The sequence below is a fragment of the Pogona vitticeps genome, chromosome 5, assembly GCF_051106095.1.
Source record: "Pogona vitticeps strain Pit_001003342236 chromosome 5, PviZW2.1, whole genome shotgun sequence".
NCBI lineage: Eukaryota > Metazoa > Chordata > Lepidosauria > Squamata > Agamidae > Pogona > Pogona vitticeps.
Window position 1 is genome coordinate 175,388,766 of NC_135787.1, and position 13,382 is coordinate 175,402,147.

The following is a 13,382-nucleotide window of genomic DNA, read 5'->3' on the forward strand; positions in this document are numbered from 1 at the left end:
AGAGAACATTTTTCTCTCTTCTCCAGCTTCTTCATATTCAAAGTACAGTACAGAATGCCTGAACATATTTATGGACTCGCAGGCCAGCGGCAAGAAGAGCGGTCATTCTAATTATTATATGACCATTCTAGTGAAGAAGGAGGATATTTTTAATCTCTGAGTCACACTGTCTCTTAGAAGGCCATGCTAAGTTGAATTATTCTCCTGTTATGTATACATAATTGGGAGAATGTGGAAAAATAAGCCTCCCTCTGACTTTATTTAAAAGCATAAAGCAAGCCCTGGAGGATTGAACCAAGCACATTTCTGGTTCACCCCTCTATTCGTCGGAATTCCAGTTTTGTCCTTTTTGTTTTCTGCCATTTTTGGTGGTCTTTCTTCTGTCCTTCAGATGATCCCAGGGGCAGGAAACCTAGCTCCGAATCTGCCATATGTGACCCACTCCTGCATCAAAAGCTTGCACTTTTCCTCTTCTCTTGGTATGAGGTAAAAGTGGTTAGATTGAAATGAACAACTTGTGGCCCTCTAAATGCTGTTGGTGGACTACAACTCCCATCAGGCTCAGCATGCATAGTTCATGGGGATGAATCCTGAATGTGGCAATTCTACCACATTTGGAAGATTATGTGTTCCTGATCTATATAGATCATACAGGTACTTTCCTTTGAATGGCAAGAATGTAACGTGTAAGTAAATACAGTTTGGGAACTTCAATGTCAGAACTTGGTAAGGATAACTGACTCCCCCAGGAATCCTGGGGAAGTCAGTTATCCTTGTCAGGTTCTGACAACAGTAAAGAAAATAAATAACTTTTAAAAAATATCTTCCTGAGCTTTGCTAAAGAATGCTGGCTTCCATAAAATTATAAGCCCCATTCAGAATTTATAGCATCTGGAGTTGATAGCATGCTTAGAGAGGATTTCTTAGACCTGCCCACCCCGCCCGTCATTGCCTTTTCAAGTGATTATTGCAGAACTTGAAGGAGAGTGATTCCTGCTTGCGTGTAGGCTCTATAAATGAAAAAGAACCCAGATTTTCCAGGTTTCATGCTCACAGACGAAGCTACACACAAAACTTCTCCTTTTCAGGCTCATCCTTCATTAAGTGAGGAAAAACAACAACAGTGGATGTGTCGGGCCTAGACACACTCCTCTGATTGTTTAGACAGATCCAAAAGATGTAATGCCTGACTAGGTCTATAGCATCTTCCACATGGGATTCTGCCAAGCTCCCATTGTCCTGCTCTTTTTGTTTCATCTCTGTCTCCTTGCCAGATTGAATACAGTGGCTTCATGCACCATGTTGCTCTGTCCCATAGGCATCAGGTGACTATTTGCTGTGACCTGTGGTCACCCTAGAAGCACACCAGTGCCCTGGATTTGCTTAGTATTTCCACATCTATCTGAAAATAGATCGCATCCCTGGTCTATAACACTCTATACACTGGATGGAGGGAGTTTGGGGGACTTTGTGTGTTGAAAACTGGAGTGTTATTTGAGCACAATGTGGAACATATGGCTGCTAATGCTTCCCGCTTGTTTTGTGAAAGGGAACTCTTCTGCAGATGTCCAATTCTTTGGGAAAGAAACTAATTACTTATCCAGAAAATGACTTTAAAAACCTCAATCATTAAAATCACGTGGTGGATGAAAAACACAAGTCACTTATAAAAAGTTCATTTATTCTGGACGAATTAATTTTCTTTCTCCTTCTTTTGCAATTCTCTCCCTTCCTCTACCCCCACAAGCTGTTCCCATTTATTTTATTTTTATTTGAAAATAGAGGCAATTTCCAGGATGAAGGGGAATCAATGATATGTCTATGGAAAGATTAATAGAGGGCAGATGTGAAGGGTCATAAGCATCTGACTAAAATAACTTTCCAGTGATCTTGTCTGTTTTCAAGACAGCCAAAGGAATATGTAAAAGAGTAGGAGACAGTGATGAAAGAGTCAAATTATGGCTATGATTCCATTCCTTTGGGTATTCATGGTAGTTTATGAAGCAGAAACAAAAAAGCTGAAATAAAATGTCCTTTACTGTGAAATTCTTAATATAAATTAATATGGATTTAGAACAAACAGCCTATATACCCTGTCCCAGCCATTTAGAGCTAGATCAAGTTGTTAGTCCCAATAAGAATAAACTAATTGAATGGAGTATGCTAAGTCAACATTTATGTAAGTCACATTGATTCAGTGGGTCATCTGAGTTGGAACCAATAATTGGATTTAGACTTTTGGATGCAATCACGCCCATCAACCTCCTTCCCATCCAATACCCTCCAGATGTATTGGGAGTACAGTACTTGCAATCTTTGGCTGCACTCCCTTGAATTATAGCAGAAACATCTAAATACACCACAGATTCCAGAAGATGAAGCAATGACATTTAAAGCACAATTTAACTGCTGTCGGTGTGAACAGTAGATACTCTCTATTTTGGATCTGTATCGAAATTGAAGGGGTTCAATCATAAATCCATTCTATCCCATGTTATGGGATTTTAAAATACCTTGTACAAAACTTTGCTTTTGCCCTTCTTTGGTAGTGCCAACAAACCCAGCTACATAGTGGGAGAGCTTGAGGGTGGGAAGACTATTTCAAACTACAACTCCCGTGATCACAAAGTCAGTGGCTATGTTGGCTGGAGGATTCAGAACTTGTATTCTTTTTTTAAAAAAGTACTTAATTTCTCAAGCTCTGCTTTATCTTAGATGTTTCATCTTCATAAAGCTGCATAGCTGGAAGGGGCCCTATGGATCATCGAGTCCAGCCCTTGTTAGGGAGGCACAGTGGGGAACTGAACTCCCAACGTCTGGTTCCATAACCAGATACGTAAACTATTAACTTCTATATTCTGATGTCAGTGTTCATGGATGAGACCACTTTTTCTTTTCTTTTTGCCTGATACGATGGCACAAACTAACATGGCTATCTCTTCTAAAACTAAACCACTGAATTATCCAGAAGTGTTGTTCTAACAATATTTTGATGTAGTTATTGCATTTTTCCATTATATTGGAAAATATCATTATTTGCAGGTGTAAAAATTACTCAAAGAGTGCCGCAGAAGTCAAGTCATATACTTTAAGACATATTTCAGTTAGGTTGGTGTGTGGCGATGTAGTGCATGCATGCACACGTTTAATTGTGTACACCCAGAATCTTGCCTCAGATTGGGATCACATTATGTGAATAATGAAAGTAAAGCTTAAAAATTGGAAGTAATTTTTTTTAAAAGTTCAGTGACATAGTCAGGTACAAACACATTTTTTATTGATTACTTAGCCAGAGTAGGATGTGGTGGCGCTGCAGGTTAAACCACAGAAGCCTCTGTGCTGTAAGATCTGTAGATCTGCAGTCGTAAGATCAAATCCACGCAACGGGGTGAGCTCCCGTCGCTTGTCCCAGCTCCCGCCAACCTAGCGGTTCGAAAACATGCAAATGCGAGTAGATAAATAGGGACCACCTCGGTGGGAAGGTAACAGCGTTCCGTGTCTAAGTCGCACTGGCCATGTGACCACGGAAGATTGTCTTCGGACAAAATGCTGGCTCTATGGCTTGGAAACGGGGATGAGCACCGCCCCCTAGAGTCGAACACGACTGGACAAAAATTGTCAAGGGGAACCTTTACCTTTACCTTTACTTAGCCAGAGAATGCATATTAGAACTTGCTTTCTGCTGCTGGCAGCGCGCTTTGTTTAGCATCGTTTCTTGTGGAACATCTCACAACTGTTCAAAACGTTATATAAATTATGAACAATTATAATAATGTTACTTCTCTCTCATTTTTCAAAGGGCAGTTTTATAGATACAAAGTTTATAGATATAAACTGCAGGGATATATTTACATTCCTTCAGTTTATATTTGCATTTAATGTCTTACAATGTGGCAATGGAGAAAACGCTTAATAGCATAAGAACGATATTTGTTGTTTACTTGCTTACAGTAGCTTTTCTCAGAAGAGCTCTGGGCGTTAGTGAAAATAGTGAAGGAAGAAGTGAGTCAAAGATAAAAATTAAACAAAGAACCCAGAGGCGCACAGAGGACAAAAGATGGAAGATCAGACCATGTGTTTGCAGAGATCTGTAGGGGGTGAAAGTAAGAGGCAGTAAAGGATAATACGAAGTGGCAGTTTGTGGGATCATATCAGCTGATGCCTGAGAGCCATCGCTGAGTAGCACCCTCCACCACCATGCAGAGTAAAGGCATTGGATGCAGAAAACAAGTTTTAACCCCCCCCCCTCAACAAACGAATAAATTCACTTGGATAAAAAATGGATTTGTCTCCAAAAGGAAGATCCCAGAAGCAACTGATAAAATCTCTAAAGTTTTCATGGACTTCGTGTGGTTGCATAGTGTTTTGTCACTGTCATGTTTAGTTCTTTTCAGGGACCAGTAATTGCACAATTGTTTTTGCAACCTGTGTTTTCCATTGGTTTGGTTTGCACTTTTTCACATATCCTTTCTAGCACAATTATTATGTGGTTCATCTATATTTGGAAACAAGGGAAGGACAGATGAAAGCATGGGGAATATTCTTAAGATCAGGGATGCAGTCCCTACTGTGCTCCAGATGACTCGATTTTGAGAAAGTATCCATAGAATTCCACCGTCATATATATATTAATTACAGGCCATATATATATATTGGAGAGTCAACTCCTCTGTTAATTCCATTGACTCAAATATATATAGATATATAGATATAGATAGATAGATAGATAGATAGATAGATAGATAGATAGATAGATAGATAGATAGATAGATAGATAGATAGATAGATAGATAGATAGATAGATAGATAGATAGATAGATAGATAGATAGATAGATAGATCTAGATCTAGATCTAGATCTAGATCTAGATATCTATATCTATATCTATATCTATATCTATACTGTATATCTATGTCTATCTATATCTATATATCTATATCTATCGATCGATAGATATAGATATAGAGATATAGATAGAGATAGATATAGATATTTGAGCCAATGGAATTAACAGAGGAGTTGACTCTCCAAATCCGCAGTAGTCTACTATAGTCTGACTTATACACAAAGCAACAGGATTTCAGGCGCTGTTTATAAAGCCTGCACCACAATGAAGAGTAACTTTGAGAATACAAAGTGGGGTTTTCCCTCACCGCAAACCACTGTTGTTAGAACCCACCTCATCTGCCATGTTTGCATGCTCCAGGAGATTCCGACAGGTCAGTTCTAGATGAGCATCCTATGGGAACCTTTGAAGAGCTAGTAATTTTACTGGCTAGACCCAGGATCTACCTTCTGTGGAGAGAAGGATTCTGTGTGCAAAGGATTCCTTCACTATATTTTCAGGGATCCCTCTCTCTCAGCATTGCAGCTCACCCATTTCAGCTGGACTTCCCAACCCTCAGTGGGGAAGCTGCTATGTATGGAGAAGAACAGTGCAATGACACAGGCCGAGATCTGCTTATTTATTTATTTAAAGTATTTTTACCACACCTTTCTCCTTGAAGGGATCCAAGGCAGCTTACAACACTTAAAGACAATATTTAAACTTGAGAACAATGAGTATACAGCAATGGTTAACACCATTAAAAGATAATATTTAAAGCTAAGAACAATTAGCATAAAGAGACATCTTACATCAATAAAAGGCAATATTAAAACTAAGAACAATATGTATACAAATATTTTAAAAATGCCACTCTGAGAAATGGAAAACACGAACATGGAAAACACAGGTAGTACTAAGAATCCAGTGAAAGTAGCAATACATAAATCACACACAGGTAGCTATTACTGAGGCAATGTTTGCCTGAAGAGAAAGGTCTTTGCCTGCTTGTGAAAGGACAGCAGAGATGGGGCCAGTCTGGCCTCCTGTGGGAGGGAGTTCCAAAGTCTGGGAGGAGCAATGAAGAAGGCTGTTTCCTGTGTCCACTTTCTAAGGCCCACTTTCTAAGTGCATCCTTCATTGTGACGTTAAGTCATAATGAATAGCAGAGCAGTTATAATTACATGAGATTTCATAGCTGTTGACAAAATAAATCAATTCAGCCATCAAACCAAACACATCTAAGAGTCCCAGGAAACAACAGGAAAACCAGTAATATGCTAAGCAAGAATCATCAGGAATCAAAAGGTCTTCTAAGAAAGAACAACTTTACGTTCTCTTTAGGCATTCAGAAGGTGTGGGGTTAATGTCGTACTGCTCCCACCAAATATCTTTCCTTAAGAAGTTATGCCTCCTGAGGTTAGGTGGTTCCCATTCATGGGCATGTTTATAACCAAAACCCCCTTCATTTAGAATTTTATTTTGAAAAGAATTATTATGCACGTTCCAAAAATTTCTCCCACCTCGTAATATAAATTTAAGGTTAATCTTCAGTTGAGATGCACCAGTTTAAGATTTTTCTGCTTCAAATGTAAAAATAAAAATAAAAGGCAACACATTTTGTAATTCCCAGCTCTGCTCAGAGATATTCACAATTACAAGCTATTTTTCAGAAAGTTAGATCGCAACCTGTATTTCAAATCTTGGTTTCTCCCTAGGATTGCGTTAATTGGAAACATTGTCCAGAATCCTATTAGGTATTTATGCCTAAGAGTGGGCACTTACTTTGAGGGTGCAAGGCACCAAACTGCAGATCAGCTTTAGGGCCAATAAATGAACTGCGCTGAACTGCCAAACTGGTCATTTGTGTATAGCACTGGACAGAATTGTTCTCCCCTCACCTGTTTGCATAGTTGAACTTCTCCATGAACTCCAGTATCATGATGGACAGTTCTCCATATGAATTCCTTTTGCAGACTGTGCATTGTATTGAAAACAGAATGTCATCAGAACAGGAACAGCTGAACACCAGTCAAATTAACATCCATCTGTCTGAGTAACCTCTACTCTGACTGGCAGCAGCAATCCAAAGTCTCATACAAAAGTATTTCCCACCATTTCCTGCTTTGAATTTTGTTGTTTGCTTGCTTGCTTGTTTCAAGCTGAAGATGCCAGGAATTTAACCTAGAACTTTCTGCATGCAAAGTATTTGCTCTAACACTGTGCTGTGGTCAGTCCTTAAGCCTTCTGTTTCTTAGTACCGCCTTCAATGCGCAATAACATCCCTGGAGCTTTGAGTTTTTGGAAGTGAATCGCTGTATTTCAGAATATAATGTTTTAGATATGGGTTCTTTTTTATGCTTTTTTGGTCTAGGGTTTTTTTTTGTTGGTTTTGTATCGTGTTGTTACATTTCACAACTCCCTTCACTGGGAGAAAATAGCTAATCCTAGTGTCAGAATAAGAGGCATTTTCCAGAAGAGATAAGAGAGAGAGAAAGAAAGAAGCAAAGAGTGATTGTGGTATACTTTGGACTAGGAGATGGGAGATCTGGGTTCCAAACGCCACCTAACTGAGGTCATTTAAACTCCTCAGTTTAATCTCTCTTCCCCCCCCAGGGTGGAGGAGAGGATAAAATAGACAGGAAGTGAGTAAGGTGTGTGTTAACTGCCAGGCCACAACTGGTTCTCAGTTGGCAAGGTGTGGCGACCCTATGTAGATCATGCTCAGATACTTAGAAGACGAGGAAGGTGGAAAAGTAATTTTTTAAAGAAGAAAAGAAATGAAACAGAGTTCCTCTTCTGAGAGAAACAATCTTAGTTCTTATTGCCAGCCAGCTCATAAACTCAACTAACTCAAAAGACCTCTCCTGATTGCCTCATACTTATTTCTCCTCTCTTTTATTTCCTTTTCTCCGCCAGGGATCAATGGTGAAATGAACCATTACTTCTCGGTAATGCCTGTCCCTCATGCTCCTCTGGAGAAGAAATCTGATACAGTGCAGTTGTCAGAGTCTGCCTTTCTTCTCATTAGGTGTCTCACGCTTTCCTAGCTCTGATAGTTGAACTCTTATTAACGGCTGGTTCTTTTCATTTTATTTCTTGCTTCCTCTCTTTAAGAGTCTTCTGAGCTCCACTCACCCATTTAAATGGTTCTCAATCCCCCCCACCTCCATTTATCTGGATCACCAAAGCTTCTTTGCCCCCTCCATTGAAGGCCACAACTTCACATTTAAGGTCTTATAACAAAGGAAACAGCCAGGGCCACCCATTGGACTATCTAGTCCATGATTCTCTGCTTGTTTATTTCTTTGATCTATAGCCGAGATCTCACAATCAGGACGCAAGGCTAAGATGGTAAAACTTGGCTGAGGAGAAAAGAGTTTTAAAAATGTTTTAATTCTCACCTACAGGGCAGAAAAAAAAAACTCTCTTCTCCTCTGGGTGAACTTTCAGTAGTTTGTGTGCATTTTTCACATTTGAGCACTTTTTGTGGAAAGTTCACAGATACAATTTTTGTGTATAAAATATTTTTTGTGCAAAAATATGTATTCCACATAATGGAAGAACATACATGCAAAGCACACATTTTTGCTCAACGTCTCCCCTCTTTTTTTAAAATGATGTTTCTAGTGAATGAAAGCCATGATCTTTTTCACTATTGCACAAGACCAGACAATCTCACAGCAGTTAATAATATTTATGACAGTTAACCTCAGTGTGTTAAGATACATTTTGTCATATCAAAAACTGAACAAAATGAGTTGCCCCATCTCTAAACTGGATTGCTGCCCAAATGGGTCTGAATATATGTTTTGGTGAGCATGGCCAGTTTAGAGATGGAGCATTGCCATAGCTTTTGTGCATTATCATGTTTTAACTTTGTACCCACAGCCAGAACTCAGCCGGGAGATGTTCATTTTCCATTACTGTTACTTTCATATTGAAGTTTGTTGATAACACTTTTTAAAGCTTTGACTTGAATCTCTGTCATTCAGTCTTGCATTAGCATTGAGCCCATCCATTCCAGAAACAGGAACAGAATAATACAAGAATATTTAACTAAGGTCATGACATATTTGATCATCTGCATGAACTAATTATAGCAGTACTTTCTATGCCCAGTGAGCTGTTCTTTTCCAGACCTAAGAACTGAATGCCGTATCCAAGTTGTGACTTAGTAACTATGCATCCCATTTGACTTCCTTATCTGTGCTCGACCTTGTAGACTCAAGACCCTCCTTCAATTTCCAGAGCTCATCTATCCTCTGTTTATGACCTGCTACCTAATCTCCGGCATATGAATCATTCTCTCTACCTCTCATCTTAGTTTAGCTTCTTGACCCTAGCCATGCTCTGCTTTGACATTACACACAGCGGTGTTTCACACAAATTTCTATATTTTATTCATTCATTCATTCACTCATTCAGTTATTTCAGATACTTACATACGTAGCAACAAGCATTATTCTGGGCAGTGAATAATAGATATAAAATCAACCTTCCTGTACCAAACACAACACAATAAACTCCCTTTGCCAACACCAATGGAAATTAAACCAAAGACAAGAATCCTAAATGATGGTGGAGTCAGGAAACTAGCACAGGGAAGGATGTCTATATATGCTTCTTTTTAAAGTTGGGTCTTCAACATCCTCTTAAAAATTTGGAAGGGGGTTTGGTGGATGCCCGTCCCACAGGACTGGGCCACGACTGAGAAAGCTGGATTCCTAGTGGAGGTCTTCTCTCTCTGTCTTAGCATTGTGAGCCGTAGGAGCAAGGCCTGAGAAAATCAGGTTGATCTTCTGCTTACTCTTTCTCTACATTTTGAACATATACTGTTTATCTATAGCACTCTTTCATTTTTGATTGATTGATTGATTGATTGATTGATTGATTGATTGATTGATTGATTGATTGAAAGACTCTACACTAGAAGTGATTAATTCAATAATTAAACATACCAGCCTGGTGTTCCTTATTGTGAAGCAGGATGGGGTAACTTCCACAGGCATCAGATTTATTATAATTTAATTGGTTACTGTAGCATTTTTAACAAGGGAATGAGAGTTCTTGTGGGATTTTCTGCTTTGTGTGTCAAATAATTTGGCTGAATAATTTGAAACTCTCTATGTCTGCTCAGAGAGCCTGATCCTTGAACATCCTGCTAATAGCCCTATAGAGCCTTATAGACATCTAGGGGAAATATCAAAAGGATATATCTGTCGTAGCTGGCATTTATTCCTTTTAGGTTTAGTTCCAGAATGAAATCAGGCAACCATTTCCAATCATATAAAAATTCATCTGGGTACCAAGATATACATCTTTTCATTATTGCAACGATTCCAGGCAATATCAGCATGTCTAATTCTAACAAGCTTTATTTATCTACATTGCTTCTGTGTTCCATATGCACACAAATATTTCAAAGCTCTTGAAAACATGCAAAAGTCTTTACAGCTATGGAACGGCTGTAGGCATAAATTCCTGAAAATATATGAAAACTAAACTTAAGTTTCAGACAAATACTCAAGTCAGATTTCAATCCAAAAAACTAGAAATATAAAAAGAGAATGCTTTAATTACATTCTAAAAATGCAGAAGCTTATAACCTAAAAACAAAACAAGCCACAATCAAAAACCAGAGAATGTACCTCTATAATCTGATGGTTCCTAAAATTAAGAATATATAAAATGAAATTCATTTCCTAGCCTTTAAGAATATTACTGGACTCACACAAAATTATTCTAAGTGCTCACCCAGCCAAACCAGTTTGAATCTATGGAGGAAAACCCATGCTAATTTCATCTGCTGCTGTTGATCTCTTACACTCTCTGATATCATCAGTGTTTGTAGTATCCAGTGTGTATGGAGTGGAGTTGAGTTGCATTGTATATATGTGTCTCTTACCTCCCTACATTTATATTCCTTTCACATGTTTTCATTTCCCTTTAGCTGGAAACTACAGGCTTTTGATGGATCAGTAAGTTACGGGGTCTTGGTGCACAATGAAACAATTTACAACAGAAATTTCTATTGCTTTTACAATTCCTGTAAAATACAATTCCTGTAAATCAGACTCTGGCAAGCTGCCACCACAATGATAAGCATTATTATTTTGATCAACACTTGCTAAGCCATTACGTTATACTGGGTGTAAATTGCTAAAGGAGTAAAATCAAAGTAGAGTGTGTAACTGGATCAGTAAATGTCACCTGTTGGTCGTGTTTACCCACTGAAACATTCTACATAATACAAACCAATTATTTCAATGCCCTTTCCTATGATTATTCATTTGTAAAGCTGTTCAGCTGTCAGGCATGAAAGAGATGATTTTGCAAGGCAATATGATTGTACAGTGATCTTGCTTCCAGACTTGGATGGAGCTGTCGGATTGGTGTACAGTGACGTTTAGTAAACTACACTTCAAACCTCATTTTTAAAATACAATGTACATTTTCAAGGCTGCATTGTCTACACCTCTCTTAATTATTTTAATGTTCTATGCATTCAAATGTCATATCTTGGAACCTTGACTGAGATGAGTTGAGAAGATGCCACTTATTCAACCTCAGGCAACAGTGTGACTTATGCTATTACAACATAGAGGCTAATTGGTTGGTTAGCTTACCTACTCAATTTCAGCTTGATGTAACCTGTGATTTTTTTAAAAACATAAGGCATATGCATTCCCACAACAGGCAAAATCTACCTGTATAGCTATTGAATTAAAGAAGATTTAACCCTCTGTTCTTTCAGGGTCTTTGGGCTGTAGAGTTCAGGGAAGTCCACTAGACATCTGTAAAAGAGAAACCTAAGTTGCTCACCAAATTCTAATTCTGAGGATTGTGTTTTTTGTTTGTTTTTTAGGATGGAATTTTGACAACTGAAGTGGCATAACGCTGCTATAATTGTGTAGTGCAGAACAGAGAACTGACTCTTCGCTCATTTTTGTCTTTGCAGATAAGAGGGAAACCATTTCCAAGATTTGCTTGGCACTGAGCAAAATTATATCAAGAGTGTTTGTCCTTTTTCTTGATGTTGTTATTCCAATTTTTGCACTTCAGGCTTTTTTTTTTTTTTTTTGCAAATCGTTGTCATTATTGTCGTCACCATCATCATGGTATTATTATTAATTTTTTGCACAAAAAAACTACCTAAAACACCTTTTGCAATAAAAAAATACATATTTTTTGAACAAAATTCAAGTTTTGCTATCATTTCCCTCTTTTTTAGCTAATGCGGCTGCTGATTAAAGCAAACCAGGAGCAAAAAAAAAAAATCTCCTTGTTGACAATTCCCACCTGCACCCAATAATGTCTCAGTTTATCAAGACACCATTGTGTGTATGTGGGATGGTGGTTGGTTGGTTGGTTTTGGCGAGGAGAATAAGATTTGTGAGTGTGCGTGGCATCTTTAATGCAAAGTACATTAAACACATGGTTGATAAGAGGAGGCGGTTCTTTCTTTTTCAAGCCTCAGATACATTTTTTATCTCCACCCCCTTCTCACTTCTATACATCTGTGTGAAGGAGGGAATCTGAATCATGTCTAACATTTTCTTTTTATTTTTACTTGGAAAGCTTAGAGCAAGGATAGATCATCTTTGGGCATTGAGGAGCCAGTTTTCTACTCCTTTGACCTGTCGGAGGTTCACTGAAGATGCTATTAGGTAGAAATCCACTTTTGCTCTGGCTGTTTTAACAAATGATAAAGTATGTCATAGGTGACATGTGTTTTTTTTCCCTTGGCAAAGAGCCACCCAAGAGGGCTACTGGGGAGCAGAAAGGATTGTGTTCCCTCAGACTTGTCAGGAAGCTACATGTTTCCCAAGGGCTATGCGTTTTCTGTCTCTAGCTTCATGTCAAGGGATTTAACACTATTTGTAACACGGTTCTTTGACTGCTAACAACATTTCAGCCAAGTGGAGGCCCTCAGTAAGCAAATAGCAGAAAACACAGAAACATGGGGAAAGACTGAAGGGATCCCCTCTTTATTCCCAGGTTTGCCACTCCTTTCATAGGGAAAGTGACTTTGTGTAGAGAAGAGGAATGACAGAGGGGGCAAGGCTACTCTTCTCCTTATGCATCTCCATGCCTCCATCACAATTTCTCCTCTCTGCCCCCTCCTCATGTGAAAAGTGGCTTTGTGAGAAAGAGAGACTCCTCAGTCGATAACGTCTCTCCAGATGATCTACGTAGAACCCAGGACAGTCAGTGTTGAAGAGTTTGTGGAGCACTTCCATTAGACAGAGGAGACCATCTTCTTCAGGAAGTTGATCTTCATGTGAGGAGAAGGGCGGAAGAAGTGGTGGAGATAAGTGAGTCTAATGTGCCTTTTGCATGTTCAGCCTGCCCACCTAAGCCGTGTTCAGGAGCTATAATTCACTCTCAACTCCTCCCGCCTCATGTTTACTCTCTGTGTTGTTGGGTAAAGTCTATGGGGAAATCATAGCTCCTGTTTCGCTGAATGCGTTAATAGAGCTCCATGAGATTGGAAGCCCTGAAAAACAGCAGCCTTAAATCATGACTAGCTGTGAAATGTAACCAGAGACCACTG

At 38.8% G+C, this 13,382-nt stretch overlaps 1 protein-coding gene across 2 annotated transcripts in view; it reads left to right on the plus strand.

Annotated features, from left to right (window-relative positions):
- The window catches only part of PTN (pleiotrophin), a 111,088-nt gene that overhangs the window by 63,460 nt on the left and 34,246 nt on the right, over positions 1–13,382 (plus strand). The window contains exon 1 of one of the 2 annotated variants that reach the window (XM_078376259.1): positions 11,795–12,495. The exons of the other annotated variant lie outside the window; for it this stretch is intronic. Coding sequence (XP_078232385.1) covers positions 12,486–12,495 — 10 coding nt within the window. The 5' untranslated portion in view covers positions 11,795–12,485. Of the gene's footprint in view, positions 1–11,794; positions 12,496–13,382 lie in introns of those variants that run through there. 2 annotated transcript variants of the gene reach the window in all.